Source organism: Ceratotherium simum, chromosome 30 (assembly GCF_057802395.1).
Source record: "Ceratotherium simum simum isolate JZ-2026a chromosome 30, ASM5780239v1, whole genome shotgun sequence".
NCBI lineage: Eukaryota > Metazoa > Chordata > Mammalia > Perissodactyla > Rhinocerotidae > Ceratotherium > Ceratotherium simum.
In genome coordinates this window covers 20527425-20544818 of record NC_141929.1, presented here as the reverse complement: position 1 = coordinate 20544818, position 17394 = coordinate 20527425, and the positions used below count along the sequence as shown (strand labels likewise).

At 45.7% G+C, this 17394-nt stretch overlaps 1 protein-coding gene across 1 annotated transcript in view; it reads right to left on the bottom strand.

The window, feature by feature from the left end:
- Nucleotides 1–3088: 3088 nt before the first annotated feature.
- CMTM4 (CKLF like MARVEL transmembrane domain containing 4) overlaps nucleotides 3089–17394 on the bottom strand; it is a 56791-nt gene continuing 42485 nt past the window's right edge. The window contains exons 2-4 of the mRNA XM_004431684.3: nucleotides 15155–15331; nucleotides 8052–8150; nucleotides 3089–7064 (exon numbers count right to left, since the gene is read on the bottom strand). Coding sequence (XP_004431741.1) covers nucleotides 6900–7064; nucleotides 8052–8150; nucleotides 15155–15331 — 441 coding nt within the window. The 3' untranslated portion in view covers nucleotides 3089–6899. The remainder of the gene's footprint in view (nucleotides 7065–8051; nucleotides 8151–15154; nucleotides 15332–17394) is intronic.

Here is a 17394-nt window from a genome sequence, read left to right as displayed (position 1 = left end):
GGCTTTTCACCATTTTGGACCCAAAGACAGGGAAGTCTGAGCACCAAGGATATTCTGTTCTGTTCTTTTTTTTAACATGGAGCCACCTTCCTCTTACTGTTTGAGGTGAGCAGTAGCTCTCCAAACTGAACAAGTGGTTAAAAAATGCCAAATATGGGGCCAGCCTGGTGGCACAAGCGGGTAAGTGCGCACGCTCCACTGCGGCGGCCCAGGGTTCACGGGTTGGGATCCCGGGCGCGCACCAACTCACCACTTGTCAGGCCATGCTGTGGCGGCATCCCATATAAAGTGGAGGAAGATGGGCATGGATGTTAGCCCACAGTCAGTCTTCCTCAGCAAAAAGAGGAGGATTGGCATGGATGTTAGCTCAGGGCTGATCTTCCTCACAAAAAAAAAAAAAAAAGCCAAATGCAATTATACTGATTAATAATTATTTCACAGAAATATACTCTTCCTCTCAGACTATTTAAATAAGCAGAAACAAGATGTCGGGGAGAAAGCAGCAGAGAAGAGAGAAGAATAGCCAGGGTTGGTTTTTTTTTTTTCTTTTTTAAAATACATATGAAGTTTAAAGGGAAAACGGCTAAACCTCAGAACCAGCATTGCTGAAAGCAATATTAAAGGACACAATCTAAAATCATGCTACAAAAATAGTGTTATCTGGTTTAACTAAATGTACATCTTTTTTTCAATTCCATGATTGACAAGAGTGCTTATGTGACACACGGAAGGCACCAAAGGTGAAGTGATTATTATTTGTCTTAAAATATACAAAGACAGAATTACCTACTTCAGAAAAAAAAAAATACAGTCATACCTGTAATAAATAGTTAAGTGTTTTTGCCACGGGTTCCTGAACCCCTACAAATTTCAACATATACAAATAGTTTCGATCCCTAGCATTCTCTTAGAGGGAACTACATCAAACAAAATCAAGTCATGAAAAGCACTGGTTTTATCCATATAAGTCAATTTCATCGTGAGGCAGGATTTGAAAACTCATTTTTAAATGGGTGACAGAGTGAGAGAGTTGGGAGCAGGCGGCCCCTCAGTGGACTTGGGCCAGCTTGGGGGGCCATCCAAGCGACCCGTCCTCACCCCTCCCCAGAAGCCAGCCTTCCCCTAGCCCCTGGACCAGCCAGTCTTCCCTTCAAGCCCCAAGTATTTGCCTTCCTCACTTCTGCAGAGAGGGGAACAGAGTCTTGAAACTTGCAAAATCGATTCGGGAAAGGCAGGAAAGCAAAACAGCCTGCAGAGAGAAGCAGCCATCCGTTAGACCCAGCCCTGCGTGGAGTGGCACCAAGTCCCCCTGTCCTCATTTCCTGACCATCCCCCTCCAGGTGGCGTTCCTGATAAAAGGGGGTGCCTCCTACTGGGCTTCAGCAGTGTCCTCCAAAGACAAAGACTCAGATTTCATGGTTTCAGACTATTGCTGAAGCCCATACAAACTGCTATCAGAATCCACTGTTTCATACCTTCTCTCCTCTGAGCACAACTATGAAAAGAAACTTTGGGCCCCACCCTAAATCCCATCAAGAAAGCTGATTCAGGTCATTTGAGACAAGTTCCTACTCTCAACTTAGAACCATAAAGTTCTGATAGCTCACTAGAGTCCAGGCTATTAACCCCTCAATGAAGGCTCTGGCCGTTGTGCATTATGCATCCCAAAGAAAACCCCGTCACTCACTCCAAGGTGTCTGGATGGCAAGTCACCTGCATTAAAGTCTGGCATAAAAATTGTAGACAATGAACTAACCCTATGAAAAAGATACACTATTCAAGGATCCATAACCTAAACTTTATTCTAGACAAGTTGCCATTGATTCAAACTCAGGGGGCTTGTGGGTAACTTTTTTCTTTACTGTTATATTTATGGAATAAGAAAAAGTAGAAAGGAAAAAAAAATCCCAAAGATTGAGAAATTGTATCCAAATGGAATAAGAACATAATCTAGACCAAAGAAAGGAAAATATATCAGGACCCACTCTGTTTCAAGCCTGCGAGTGTATAAATGCCATTTACTGTGTGAAGAATGTCAAACAGAACATTCAATTTCAGAAGAAAATGCTTCTAGATCTAACAGATAGTGAGGGTATTTTCTTCCGACAGTTTCTAAATAAAAGAAATGTAAAAGGTCAAATATTTCAAATTATCTTCTTGACCTGACAGTTCTTAAGATTTCAATGATAGCTGCTGAGAAGAGAAGAAACACAAGGACTTTTTAAACAGCAAAGTTTACAGAGCTAAAGGCAGGCAGTGTGAGGTCTGCATCCTCCCTAAGGTGGTACCCAAACCAGAATCTGAGTCACCTCTCCAGACCCACGAGTTCCCAAACTCAACACCAAGAGTCCCCCCAGAGCGCCAAGGAATACTGGTCCCAACATTCAGCTCTCGCTCTCAAGCTGATTCCAGAACACAAGAGCTCGCTTTTCCAAAGACAAGACGATAGGAAAGTAGTTAACCAAGTACATTATTGCAAGTCAGCCTGGGGTGGTAACCATGTCTACTGTTATCAACAGTCCCACGCAGCCAGTCCAGGCGTGCTGGGCCTCCTCGGCCCTCCTCTCACCTTCCACACCTGCCCCTGCTCCCACCTCAGCAGCCTGTGGCCTAGCTGGTCCCAGGAGTCGATGCTGATAAAATAAGAAAGTCCCAGGGAAGAGAGAACCCTTGGGTTCTGCAGATTTCACTAGGAACTCAAATGTGTCACAAGCTAATGGCAGTCCCTGGAGTAGGAAGCCACTTTTTATTCTGCTTGAGAGACTCAATTGGCAGCCCCTTGGCCTACAAGGTGTTTTCACCTTTTGCCACCTGTTTAATGTCATTATTTCCTTGTGAACAAAATATGGAGAAAATGACAATCAGGCAGCGGCACAACGGCTTCAGGGTTGCTTTGTTTTGAACACGGATGGCACAATGGCAACCACTTAAACTGCCTTCCAGAGTCACTGAATTGGCCACATGTTGTCTCGACACTCCAGTCATCTGTTAGGACAGGTTCTAAGACCAACCCACAGAAAATCTTGCACAACCAGAGATTAGGCCTTAGTCCATCTCTTAAACACATGGAAAGATGAGGGGTTTCTTCCCAAACAGCACGTGCGAGTCTACAAGAAAAGGTGAGCTTGGACCCTACATGGGACCTGACACGTGGAGGGGTTATTCAAGGCTCATTCATTGCAAACACAAATTCACACACATGTGCGGACAAAAGACTTGTGCTTCACCTCCTCAGGACCGCCTGTGGCTGAAGCCAAGTCTGAGTCACTAAGAAAGCTTCAAAGAAAGGCAGAGGGAACTGCAAACTTGAACAGAGTAGGAATGTTTTCATCTGAGTCACAAAGCTCTCACTAGAAGCATCCAACACAGGGTGGAGGTCAGATACACTCCATGCCTACCCATGGGCGTGAGCCTTCCTACCAGGGGACAGTAATGGTGCCCAAAGGTCTGGGGGTGTCGTCCACCTCCCAGAGCCAGGCCCTCAGAGCCAGGCCAGGTCCTCGTTGGCTTCCCTGTGGCCAGGCTGAGATCTCCCCATGCTGGCACTTCAGTTCAAGTTGCCAAGGAAGACATGGGTGTTGGGACTGGGCAGGCTACCACATTCTTGCCTCTTTGTAGGCAAAGGTAATCTCTCTTGGATGACTGTTGCTGCACAGAGTAAAATTCTATTTTCTTCACTTTAAATCAAACTTCTCTTAGGAGATTTTAATCTGTAACTGCCTTCGTCCTTCCCTGCCTTTCTATGGGGACAACAAGTGTCTTTAGGCTTTCATGATTGTAATCTCTTTGGATAAAAGGGAAAAGGTATCTCCCGCCAGGGAGCAGTAGTATGAAGGGAGGATAAAGGAGAATCAGAGAAAAAAACAGCACATTGACCCAGTCAGTGCCAAGATCAACTTTCTCGGACGATGTCAGCGTTTGCATCCATCTAAAACCACCAGAGGTTCCATCAAATGCTTGAGGGTTTCCACCATACGGTCTCCAGGAACAAATTCAAACGTACACAGCAACTGCAGCTCTCTTCGTGTTTGGCAGACACTATGAAAGCCACCAGAAAACTGAGAAAACACTGCAATTGCCTCAGTCTTAAAATGCCCCAAACCAAACTGACACTGGTCCATACTGGAACTATTAAATGCAAAAGTAAGCTTCCTTGAATTTGCAAACAAAAGTCCTTTTAAGCCCCCAAATCTAGACTATCTTGTTTGTACACAGAGGCAACATAAGAAAAATGCAGTGTCTTTGCATTCACCATAGACAACCACGTTCCCTTCATACCGTCTCACCGCCTCACTGCCACAGGTGATGAGATGCACAATTCTGCATCATGCCAATTAGCGTACCTTGCCACTTCCGGTTGCAGTGGGAGCTAATTAAATATAAAGAAATATATTTACAAAAACCATGAGAGAGCCTCAAGGCACAAAGGACATTAAATAGTTACAGGGACATAAATAATCCAGAGACTCTAACACTAAGATGCAAATTAACTCCTAGGTCGCTCTGTGGCACAAGGTATCATCACTTTTCATCATCTATGGGCATTTACAATTTCCATGGGCTTCAGAACTATTTCTTGCAGCTGACAACACATCCTCACGAGGCCAGTTGGCTCCTTTTCACCAGATGATAGACTGGTTTTATTGAAGTGACTTGGGAAAACTTGGGCAACAATCCTGCCTGAATGGTATTCTTGTTTTCAATCTCACTCAAAGGCGGCTTTTTTTTACTGGGGCCAAGTAACATGATTCCCAGCAGGAGATTTCGATAAAGTTCAGGGTGGTCCTTCCAAGGGGGCCCCATTTAATGCAAGGCTGAGTCTCTGTGACCCTGTTTTTCATGGAACTCTGAGAGGGAGATAAGGCCAATTTTGACCAAGCATATATACTCAACAAATACAAAATAAATATATAAAATGAACAGATAAAATCCAGATGTCATAATCTCCCCAAAAATCAGTATATATAATAGGTTCAAAGTTTGTGAAGCATGATTTGTCCTGCCTCACAACATACATGGGAAGAGGGCTCTATCAGACCCACTGGGCAGCACACCCAGCTGTGACCAGGCCTGGCTGCCCTCTGTGGGCGCAGAGGGGAGGTGAGTTACCACCAGACCAGCTGGGTCTGCATCAGCAGCTCACGGCCCTGAATAGACCAGGAGCTTGAAAATGTGACCTGGGCCACTGCCCCGGAAGGAACTACAGCAGAACTCAGATTGTATTAGCTCTTCGGTTCGGGGAGCTAACCCCCAACCCCAACCCTTCAGAGACAGCACAGTCCCATTTCCTGCAGAATCTCCAGCCTAGCAGTGTTACCTGATCAGTACCCCCTGCTGGGAAATCAGGCGCTCCTCTTTGATGAAGAATGCGAGGCCACACGTGGAAAGATGGACATTGTCTCACACACGCTCTCCTCCCATCACCCCAAACACGTAGTCTCTCTCTCGTTACACAGCACACTGCTAAAGCTGTAAATGTTCCCTAGGAAAAGACCCTGGGGATTCACCATGGTACTGCAAAATCTTCCCACCAGCAGTGTATTTTCTTGGTGAGGGCTAAACACAAAATATTAGAGCTAGCGTGAGGTTTGTAAACATTAAAAACAGTTCAAAGAGTGAAAACCTGACAAGTTAAAACAGTTCTTCCATAAAAGATACAATTAGTCTCCAACAGAAAAAAAACAAGGAAAAAAAACTATAGCATCATAGGGGTTCATTTAACTCATTCACCACAATAATCTTCACTTTATCAAGAATCAATTCTAAACCTTACATAACCAGAATTTTTCTCAACAGCTTCCAAGATCGATGTTCATAGTTATGACCCTGAGGCACAAAAGCGACAATTAGTGTCTTCCGAAACACCAGTGAAAGGATGCGGCGTGGTGCAAATTCAAGTATTTTCAAATCCTATACAAATCTACTCAGAATCACTTTAGAACTCTTCTCAGGCATCTGAAAATTAGCACACCTCCCTAAAAGAGAGGCGTGTCCCCACCTGTGGTCCATGAAGCCAGCAAATGAGCAAGTGTTCTGGCTGGTGGAATGGATTGTTTTTCTTTCGTGGCTTTTACCTGAGACGGTAAAATTACAGAAAATCTGCAATTCAGCCTCAAAGTATTAAGGGTAGGTAGGATACTAGAAAAACAAGATGGGCCCCATATTCCTGGAGGAGAATCTGGGATTCAGGGAGGTGACTCATTTGAGGAAGAATCAAGTGATTTCTCAGCAGGGTAGGAAATGACAGAGGACACCAGCTTGTCCCATCCCCGTAAAGTCCAGACTCAGCAAAGAGCTCCGCCAGCACACCCTCACCAAGAGGGTGTCACACATGGCTTTCTGGGCTTGTGCTGGCTGTCTCGGTGCCCCGGGCATGGAAGACGAGGCGCAGGGGAGGATCCTGACAGCGAGACTGAATGCTGACCTGGAGCACGCTATGGGGGTGGCCCAGGAATCGCTGCTGACTGACTGTTTCAACTCTGTACCTTCATTCCTTTGATTTTCTCCTTCCTAGCAGCCCCCATTTATCCAAAGTCTTGATGTGTCACAAATATATTTGACAGGGTGGCTCAGAGTCAGATGTGAAGCCTGTGCTCAGCGACAGTGAAGACTCAAAGTGGACACGGCAGCCAGTGAGGCCAGCTGTGTCCAGGGCCACCACACGCTGGAGAATCCATAGGCCTCTCCCACCCACCTCTGTCTGAACAGCTGGGTGTGGGGGCTCCCCACTCCACATACCCGCCAACAGGGCCACTCTGAAAACCCTTTCCCAAAATGAACTTTTACCAAAGAGGACAAAATTCAACTTAATCACATGAAAATCTGACGTGACAAGCGAAAGAAAACTTGATTGAAAGGATGGGCACAAGGACGAGAGGGAGGAGGACTCTGGCAGGTCCTCACGTGTCCAGGCGCTGGATCTCGGGGCGACCGTCCACATCTCTGGACTCCGTGCGGGCTCGGATATAGTCATTGGCGCTCTGCTGGCGGATGCTGACTCTCCATTTCTGCACTGCCAGGAATGTGTTCACCGCATACACCGCAGTTGCCAAGAAGCCAAATATCTACAAGAAACAGGCACAGTCAGTCCTCAGGCACATCAGCCATCTATGGGGTGTCTGGGCAGGACCTGTCCCTGAGCTCGGGTCACTGTGTGCAGCCTCTTCCAGCTGTACCTTCGTGGCCACTGGTCGCAGATGAGAAAATACAATGTAGACGAAATGCCGTGTAGACAGAAAATCACGGTCTCACATGGGAGCCCCAAATCCAGCCATAAGGCCTGACATTCCAAATCACAGCCCCCGAGCACCCTCCCACTGTCCAGCTGCCTCTCACCTGGGCAGCTCCACGATGGCAGCTTCCGGACAAGAAGAAGCGGAGTCTTAATTATTTGATCATAACCAATGAATCTACTGAGTGACACCTGGGAGAGCAGCTAGTTTAATATTTCATATAAACCTCTTAATCCCTACCCCCATTACAAAAGCGCTATATATTCTTTGTAAATACAGAACCAGACAGAAATACAGAGCACAGAGAGTGCAAGTCTTACATTACCTGGTTTCCACCCCACCCCCCATGGCATTCTACTTTGGAGAGAAAAAAAATGTCATCTGACTGCTAAATGGAGCCAAGACTGTATTCTTCTGCATTAAGACTCCCACACTGGCAGGTAAGGCTCTTAAAAGCAACATTACTAACACTCCAGGGCTCTGCTGGAAACAGACTAAAGCAGTGGTTCTCAAACTTGAAGGTGCCTCTGAATCACCTGGGGGGCTTGTTCAAACACACTTCTGGTTCAGTAGCCTTGGGGAAGCTGAGAATGGCATTTCTAAGAAGTTCCTGGGGGATGCTGAGGCTGCTGTTCTGGGGACCACACTTTGAGGACCACAACACTGAAGGAACTGGGACCTCCACTGGCCCAATAACAACATCATTAGCAAAGAAAAAGCTAAAGGAGAATGAGTAGGACACATGCTAGGGGACAGAGGAGAGCAAGTCACAGAGAGGGTACAAATCAGCCCATGTTTTAACCCTTTGAGTTCACTTACCACCGCAGCAATTTCTGCACCGGTTTTATGGTTTAAAGCAGCCAGTACAATCGAAGCAATAAAGAAAAAGAAAGTGCTGAGTCCAGTGTTGACCAAATCCTAAAGAAAAAGATAAAATAAAATCAGCTGAAAAGAGTAAGTTCATGATTTGCCCTAAAAGCAACTGAAGAACTTCCAAAACAAGAAGCACAGTACCCAGCCTCTCTCATGGCTCCATATTTCACTCTTGAGGGCCCAGGGGTATTGGTCACACAAAGGAAGGCAAAGATGGTAACAGTTTATGATGCTGCTTGATAAATGACCACAGCAAAATCCAACTGTTAACCAACCATGTTACCATTTCTTAATGACATTATATAAAGCCAAACTGCTAACCCATCAAGGACACGCATACTAATTACCATTTAGAGTTCTACCGTCATCTTTTAAAAACATGTCTAAATCATCTTGGCATGGACAAAACTCCCCACGAGTCCAGAATGTCCCGAAACTGGTGAAATCCCCTCCAATGTCCCCTCCTTCATTTGTGACATCTCAAGCACACTGTTTTCAGACCTAGAGAACACACTTAGCCAGACCTCATACTCTTTCTATGCATGGTCCTTCAGGCCCTCGTGCTGCTAAAGCCTAGAGGATTTTCTCCTAAGCTTCTTGTAAAGCAAACTGGGTTACATATCCAGTGCTTCAAAGATTTAACTCCTGTCTGACTTGTCGAGAGGAACATAGCACAGTGATTAACAGTCACAGCCAGACTAGGGTCCTAATCATGACTCTGAACAAGCCACTTTGCTTCTCTGTGTTTTACGTGGGATTAGTACCCCCTCCTCGTGGAGCTGTTTTAAGGATTAAGTGGAACGACGCACGTGAAGGGCCGGGCACGATGCTCGGGTTAGGGTTTGGGTTCCCTGCACGTTTATTGTTACTTCTGTTATTACTACTTTGGCATGAGGCCCCTGACAGCCTGGGTCATACCACAGTGCCTCCATGATCTCTACAGGGAAAGAAAATCCAAGTAAAATCCTACACTGCTTAAGAGCCAGGCTGACTGGACCATCAATACCAGGTGGGTCCTCCTGGCTGGCCTGGCTTCATCATAACCGTACCGCACCTGTGCAGCAGGAACCCCAGCACACTCCTGGTCAGTGCTTCTGTGCAGGCTCATGGAGAGCAGCAAAGCACTGACTAGGAAACTCTGTTCAGAAATGTCTGCCAGCAGGACAGTTTTCAGCTGTGACCAGAGTTAAGCCAGGGCAAATTTTTCACAAATTCAAACCAGGAAGTGTTTAGTTATGCTCAGTTCTGGGTAAGGTGCTGTTGGGATAAAGAAGAATATAAAATGTACTTTCCAAACCAAAGACTATTCAGAACTGGGGAAACTGTTTTATGATACAATGCTGAGGCCAAACAAAACAGAAGGTACATTAATGGTGACTATGTAAAAATATAAATGTGGTAAAGGGCCAAAAAGTATCAAAGATTTTGAAGAGGTTCATGTTATTTGTCTATGAATTCCACATTTGGAAATCCATTTTAAACATCATACTAGCGCAAAAAGGTCTAAGTAAAAGGATGTTCATCATGATATTATTTAAAATAGCAAAAGACTGGAAGCAAACAAAATGCTCAAGAGTAGGGGATTTGTTAAATAAAATGGTTTTCCATAATGGAATACTATGCAATCATTAAAAATACTGATATAGTTGTATATTTAACATGGAAGACACTCAAGATAGTTTAAATGAAAAATCATGACTTTAATGGTTCAATTTTTCTCCACTCACATATCACAACATACATGCATATGTGAAAGATAGTCTAGAGAAAACAGTCTAGAAGGTTATACCCAAGTATTACAAGGGGTTACCCCTGGATGGGTTGTTATCACATATAATTTTTTAACAGCTTTATTGAGATATAATTCATATACTATAAAATATACCCAATTAAAATGAACAATTAAATCACCACAATTTAATTTTAGAACATTTTCAGCACTCCAGCAAGAAACCTCATGCTCATTAGCAGTTAATTCTTCATCCCTCCCCTAATCCTAGGGAACCACCTGTCTGCTTGCGGTCTCTGTGGATTTGCCTATTCTGGACTTTTCATGGAAAGAGATTTATATAATATGTGGTCTTTTGTGACTGGCCTCTTCCACATAGTATAACACTTCTAAGGTTCATTCATGTTGTAGCATGTACCAATAATCCATTCCTGTTTATTACCAAATAATACTGCATTGTACAGATAACACCACATTTTATTTATCTTATCAGTTTTTGGACATTTCAGTTTCTACTTTTTGGTTATTATGAATAATGCTACTATGAACTTACAAACTTTTGTGTAGACATATGTTTTCATTTCTCTGGGGTCATTGCATAATTTTATTTTTTTCTATTTTATTATCTATATCATCCAGTTTTTCTATAACAAACACTTATTACTTATATAGTTTAAAAGGCTTAAAACTGAAATACTGCAAAAGTTAGTCAGCTTCAACTACTTGAGTTTCTTGGCCAGGAAACAAAATCAAAGCTTGTAGATTCATCCCTCCTATTAGGGGGCATATACAGGCATGCCCTCAGAGGCAGATTTTTGGAGGTTTTTAGTCAACATTGGTGCTTAATTTTTTAAAATATTTTTAATGGGACATATACTCTCTATCAGCCACATGCTTTCCAGTTTGCCACAGTCGCCCCACCCTCTTCAGTCTTACACTTGGCCCCTTTATGTTTTCTGTCTAGCCCCTAAGACACCCAAGGTGGCAGCCCCCCTTATGCTAGGAGATGAAGAGGAAGGTTACCCTCACACGCACACGCTTCTGGTCTCTCCTTCAGTAACACACCAAGAAGGACAGGTGTGAGCCCAAGAAACTGCAGTAACCGTCAACAGGATCTGGCCTAAAGGGTGCTCGCTCGAGGCCTCTTGGCCATAACTGGCCCACAGACAGGTTTGACTTGTACAGTGTTCAAAACAAATTTGAACAAGCCAACATTTAAACATCAGAAGACTGCACATAAAAAACTAACTTCTAAAAAAGCAAAACAAAACCCAACTTCCAGCTGTTCTTGAAAAACTGTTGCAGAAGTCTCAAGAAGCAACGACACAATCGACTGGGCTGAGCAGGAGAACCACCTTCTCCGTCTCCCCGACCCCTGGCCCATCTTCTCACTGGCCCATTTACGTCACATGCCCAGCTGCAGTGGACCCTGAGTCTATAACCCTGCTCCAGTCCCAGAGAATGGGCCATCCTACAACATGCCCCACCCTTCCGTACTCTGTGCCCAGCATGCACCTATTCATCCTTCAAGGCCCAACTGGAATCTGGCATTTTCTCTGAACTTTCCCCAACTGACCCACTCCAGGCCTCCTGTCCCGAGGAATCCACTACCTCCGTGCCCGTGTTCTCCCAGGCCTCACACAAAACTGGATCACAGAGCACACACACTACAGGAGAGCACTTGCATCTGCCTACCCTGTGCTTTCAGTTCCCAAAACCTGGCAGAGAGCAGGTGTTCAACAGTTTGCCAAACTAGTCACAGATGAGGCACTTGTAAAAACGGGTTAAGCCCCAGGCTGTCACTGCGATCGCTCCCAAACCACTGGGCTCTGTGGCTGGCTCTAGTTTCAGCTCTGCACATGGATGACAGAGGAAGTTTATAACCACTGGGTCCACACTGTGCACTGACTTGTGCTCAAATGGCCCCAGTATCGGGGACAATCATAAGACTGCTGATAGTGGCAGCTACCATCTATGCAGAGCCTAATGTGCCAACCACATAACTCCCACTGTCTCAATGAATCCGAACCTCATTATGACCCAAAATAGCTACAAGGCAGGATGTGTTATTCTGTTCTACTTTTTTAGATGAGGAAACTGAGTCCCAGAAAGGATGAGTGTGGTATAATGAAAAACATATATTTGGTCTTTGTCCCCAGTTCCTTAGAATTTCCTGAGTGACAGGAGTGTCTTTTGTCATTCACCATTCACAATGAGCTTTCAACTGTCCCTGAGTCCCTGAGTTTATGCTAATGAGGTGACTCTCGGGGGGGGGGGGGGGGGGTGCCCTAGGCTAGGGAGCCCCTAGATAGTTTCGGGATGGGGGCTGGTTACCAGAAAACCAACCAGGTGATCAGAGGGTTGGAACTTTCAGCCCACTGCCCCCAATCTCCAGGGAGAAGAGAGGGGCTGGAGACTGAGTTCAGCCTCCAAATGGCCGATGATTTTAATCAGTCATGCCTACATCGTGAAACCTCCATAAACACCCTGAACGACAGGGTTCGGGAGCTCCTGAGTTGGTGACTATATCCACTTGCCAAGAGGGTGTTGCACTCACCTCCATGGGGACGGGGACAGAGACTCCAGCACTTGAGCCTCTTCTGGACCCTGCCCTATGTGTCTCTTCCATTTGGCTGTTCCTGAGTTGTATCCTTTATAACAAACCAGTAATCATAAGTAAAGCACCTTCCCAAGTTCTGTGAGTCATTCTAGAGAATTATCGAACCTGAGGAGGGGAGTGTGGGAACTCCCGAATCTGCAGTTGGCAGGCAGAAGTGCAGAGGAAACCAGTAAATAGTTAGCCATTGATGATTAGGTAGCTAGGAACTAAAGTTCTTTTTCTTTTTTGCGATTACTGATTGTAGCTCTTAGTTGTTCCCGCACCCATTGTTAACTGTGCTGCTTAGGCAATATGCTATCCGACTCCTACTAGGTTCCTATAGACAACATCGCCCTGGCGCCTGGGTCACCATGGTAATGGGTTTTTGAGCTGCTTTTCAGGAATTAGGACCCTCTTGTCCACTTCAGGTCAGTGGAGACCACCAACCCATCAACTGGACCTGTGCAGATGCCCAGTGAGTGACCTTTTGACATCAAAAAGCTGAAAACTCCACCCTCAGATCATGCCAATGCCACTATTTTGTGAACATGCATCCTATGAAGAGGCATGAAGTCTGACTATGCCTGCGCAGATCATCAACTACCTCACCTCTCCTCACCTCCAATCATCTATCTCCATGCTTCAGACCACCCTGCCCCCCTATCCCATAAATATCCCTGAGTCCCCATTTTTAAGGAGGCAGATTTGAGACTCGTTCTCCCGCTTCCTCACTTGGCTGCCTTGTGATTAAAACCCTCCCTCTGCTGCAAGCTTGTCATCTCAGTGTTTGGCTTTCCGGGCGAGGGGCAAAAATGAACCTGGTTCGGTAACACAGGTCACCTGGGAACTCCATTTTGTGGCTGGTGTCTGAAGTGGGGGCAGTCTCATGGAACTAAGCCCTTAACCTGTGGGGTCTGTGCTAACTCTGGGAGTTAGTGTTAGAACTGAATTGAATTATTGGACACCCAGTTGGTGTCAGAGAATTAGAGAATTGCTTAGTGTGAAAAAACTACACAGATTTGGTGTCAGAAAAAAACCACACATCTGTCAAAAGTGGTGTCAGAAAACACCACACAATGAATCATAGCCCCAAGGTCTCAGGGCCCTGCAAGTGGCCCCTATGGGTGACTCTAGACTGTTCTCAACTCACCACAGCTCCTAGCCTGGGTTCTCAGATCAGGAGAGATCTGTGGGAGGAGCAGAGGCCACCAAGAAGGAACACCAAGGAGGAAGAAGAAAAACCAGGAGAGTGTGGTGTCACAGGAGGCAAGAGTAGAGAGTACGGCAGGAAGGACTGCGTGTTCCACAGCAGATACTGCTGAAAGGTTAGTCGGGGGAGGAGCAAAGAATAACCAGAGGATCCAGGCACATGGAGGTCCCCAGTGATCCTGACCAGAGGACTTGCAAGGACCTCAAGTCAGAATAGTGGACTGGGGGGAGGGGCAGCAGTTGTGCTTGGGAAGGACACACATGGGAGGCTTTTGGGGTGTTGACACTAGCCTATCTCTTGACACAATCTTTATCATTCCTCATAAAACTGTACATCTACCTTTACAAGTTTTCTGAATATGCTGTATTTGACAATAAAAGGTGAGAAAAGAGAGATTAGGAGGCAGGGAAGTAGGGAAGGCATGCGCAGACCTCCCTCCTCTTGATGAAGTTTGGCTGAGCAGGACTTGATGGGCTCTGAGTGCCAGCTAAGGAGGGTGGGAGCCCCCAGCAGGCTTTCAGTGCTCAGAAGGAGCTGGAAGAAGAGAGGGACAGGGTGGGGGAGGAGGCCTGTGGCAATAATCAAGGCAAACACAGGTGGAGCACATGGGTATGTGAGCTCCTAAGATACAGAGAAAAACAAACACAGCAGAATAAGTCCAATAGATTCATCAAAAAAAAAAAAAAACAAAAAACAGTGATTTCAGCGCCCCCTCTCCTCCCGAGCCCTCCCAGCAGCTGCAGTGCCTGCAGGGTTTTCCTCTCAGAAGCAGAGGGTGAGGTGGCTGACTGCAGTTTCCTGTGTCTCCCTGACCGATTCCCTTTGAGCTCATGCACATGCTTATTTGCAAAGAAATATCAAGAAAACCAAGTGCTATTAAGTTTCTTTTCTCTTTTAGCACGGTAAGGACAAGTAACACAAGTCCAGGAAAAGGAGCCTGGGAGTGACCAGCCCTGAGCTTCCCATGCCCATCAGAGGGTAAGAACCCAAACTACGGAAAGAAGAGGACACGTTTCCACTCAAGACTCTCTGATCAAACCACCAAACCCTCCGGGTCCTCCCAGTTGCTTTGAGTTTAATAATATTCCTAGGCTTTGCAAGTTATTGGCATTTTATTCATCTTTTCAATTCTTCCTGAATCAATACTTTTGTAAATGGCTTTTGGGTCCAGTGTGAAAAATATGCAAATATATTAATTCCATTTTCTCTTTCCCATACTCTGTCAATATCAACATTATCAATCTTCTCAGAAGACCATGAAATTGAAATGACATCTTTAAAGGGGTCAAAACAATTGCTACGATGTTTCTACCACTAGTGAAGCTTCAATTTATTTCATAGTTTCATTCAACCCAGTAAAGAAATTTAAAATTTCACAGTTGCATTACAACAGAATATTTAAGTATCAAAATGAACTGGAACCAAACACGACATGCAGAGATTCCAACTTTCCCTTGGAGCCAAGTTGCACCCGATCCTTTCAGAGTCAGAGAGTGGTGACCTGTACTCACTGTCAGGTTCCAGTTGATCTGGGGGATCCTCATGTGAAGGTTGAGACTGAACAGAATCAGCAAGACTCCAGTCACCACAAATGCACTACAGCTCACAAATTCAAAAAAGTAGAGGCCTTCACACGGGGAGCACTCCATGATGGTCTCTATGCAGATGAACGCAATCAGGGCCAAAATCTAGGAAGAAAATTGGAAACATACACGTATGTGTATATTTAGTACACATCCATGGACATATGTGCCTGCCACGTTTAAATATAACTCAACAACCACCACCATGTACAGCCACAGAGTTTTCCTCTGGGGACAGCAGTATCGCTGTCAGGAATATGATCTGATTCAATTCTTACATAAGAACAGGTATAGGGGCCTTCATGAAAGGATCAAATTCCTAATGTGAACTAAGCCCCCACCACAGTACGCTGAAATCAGTCCGGTGCGGTGTGGCTCTTGTGAGGAAGTAGAAAGGAACATCTCTGCGATGTTTTTAGTTCTTCCTCTCCCACTAGTAAAGGGACATTGCCCATGCACGTTTCTAATTTATAGTCTCTACCACAATTATGCCAAACATTTCGAGGGCAGTATCCTGATGGTGTTCATTTTATGCATCTGCAACTACCTTGGTGGTTCACCCTGAGGTCACACAGGCTGACTGGGACCCCTGAAGGCTTCAAGAGAAGGACTGGTATAATTCCCCTTTCCCCCCAATTAGAAGTCGCTAAAAATGAGGCCTACTTAATTCATGAGCTATGCTCTTTAAAAGTTTATCATTGGACTTGATCACAAAGATGGACTGGCAGTTTATAAAAACATTTTAAAATCTCCCAGTAATAGAATTTCTTTCTGAAGGACCAAAGTAACATTCTAGCGATATGTCCCAAGAGACAGGAGATCATAAAGCCAAAGAAGTATCAATGGAAATTACCAGGTTAACTTTTTTTTTTTCTTTTTTTTTGTGAGGAACATCAGCCCTGAGCTAACATCCACGCCGGTCCTCCTCTTTTTGCTGAGGAAGGTGGTCCCTGAGCTAACATCTGTGCCCATCTTCCTCTACTTTATGTGGGATGCCACCACAGCACGGCCTGACAAGCGGTGTGTCAGTGCGCGCCCAGGATCCCAACTCAGGCCGCCAGCAGCAGAGCGCATGCCCTTAACCGCTACACCACGGAGCCGGCCCCCAGGTGAACTTTTAAAGGAAGATTTCAGGAGGAGGGGGAGGCTCAAAGGCTGAGTTAATGGCCCTGTGATCAAGGAAAGGTCGGGTGGTCTTACACCTAAAACCAGGTCAGTCTTGGGCTCCTGGCTCCTGCTCCACTTCTTTTTTTTTTTTTTGGTGAGGAAGATTGGCCCTGAGCTAACACCTGTTGCCAATCTTCCTCTTTTTGCTTGAGGAAGAGCAGCCCTGAGCTAACATCCATGACCATCCCCCTCTATTTTGAATGTGGGTCGCCACAACAGCATGCCTTGATGAGTGGCGTAGGTCCACGCCCAGGATCTGAACCTGCAAACCCGGGCCACCCAAGTGGAGCGGGCTGAACTTAACCACTACACCACCGGGCCAGCCCCTCTGCTCCACTTCTTTAACCGAGCATCTTGCAGCCCACCACTTGTCAAACCTGTGCCAGAGCTTCCAAGCCAGGCCCCACCTCAAAGGTCAAGGAAGTATAGGCAGAAAGCTCTGTGGTCCCAGATTTGTCCTTAGAGCCCCAACATCAGCATCACCAGGGAGCTTGTTAAAAATTCAGAATCTCCACCTCCTCTCCTTGACCTACAGAGTCAGAATCTGCTTTTTGGACGAGATCCCCAGATGATTAAAGTGTGGGAAGCATACGAGGCACAGGCTGCTTTGCGGCCCTTCGCCACACTGGAGTCCCACTCGTGCCTTTCAATTCTCCACTCAACACCACCTCCTACCTGTCTTCCCTGATTGAGTCTCTCCCTGTCACACATTATCTGATTCCACCCTCTCCCAGGAAAGCTTGCTCGCCTGTGATTGTATTCTACCCCGTTTTATGCTTCCCATTATGCATCTCTGCCTCCTGAGCTTTCTGAGAGCAGGGGCCAGTCCATCTCTCTTCTCCCAAGGCACCAACCACAGGAACTTGCACACAGCCAGCAAATGGGGGCTCAGGGAGCCACTAAAAACCCACACCAACAATTCCTGATGTACCTGTCAGTGTTTCCACAGGAAAGGAAGCTCTGCTTTTTCCCCGGTCGATACTTCCATACAGTGATTGTAA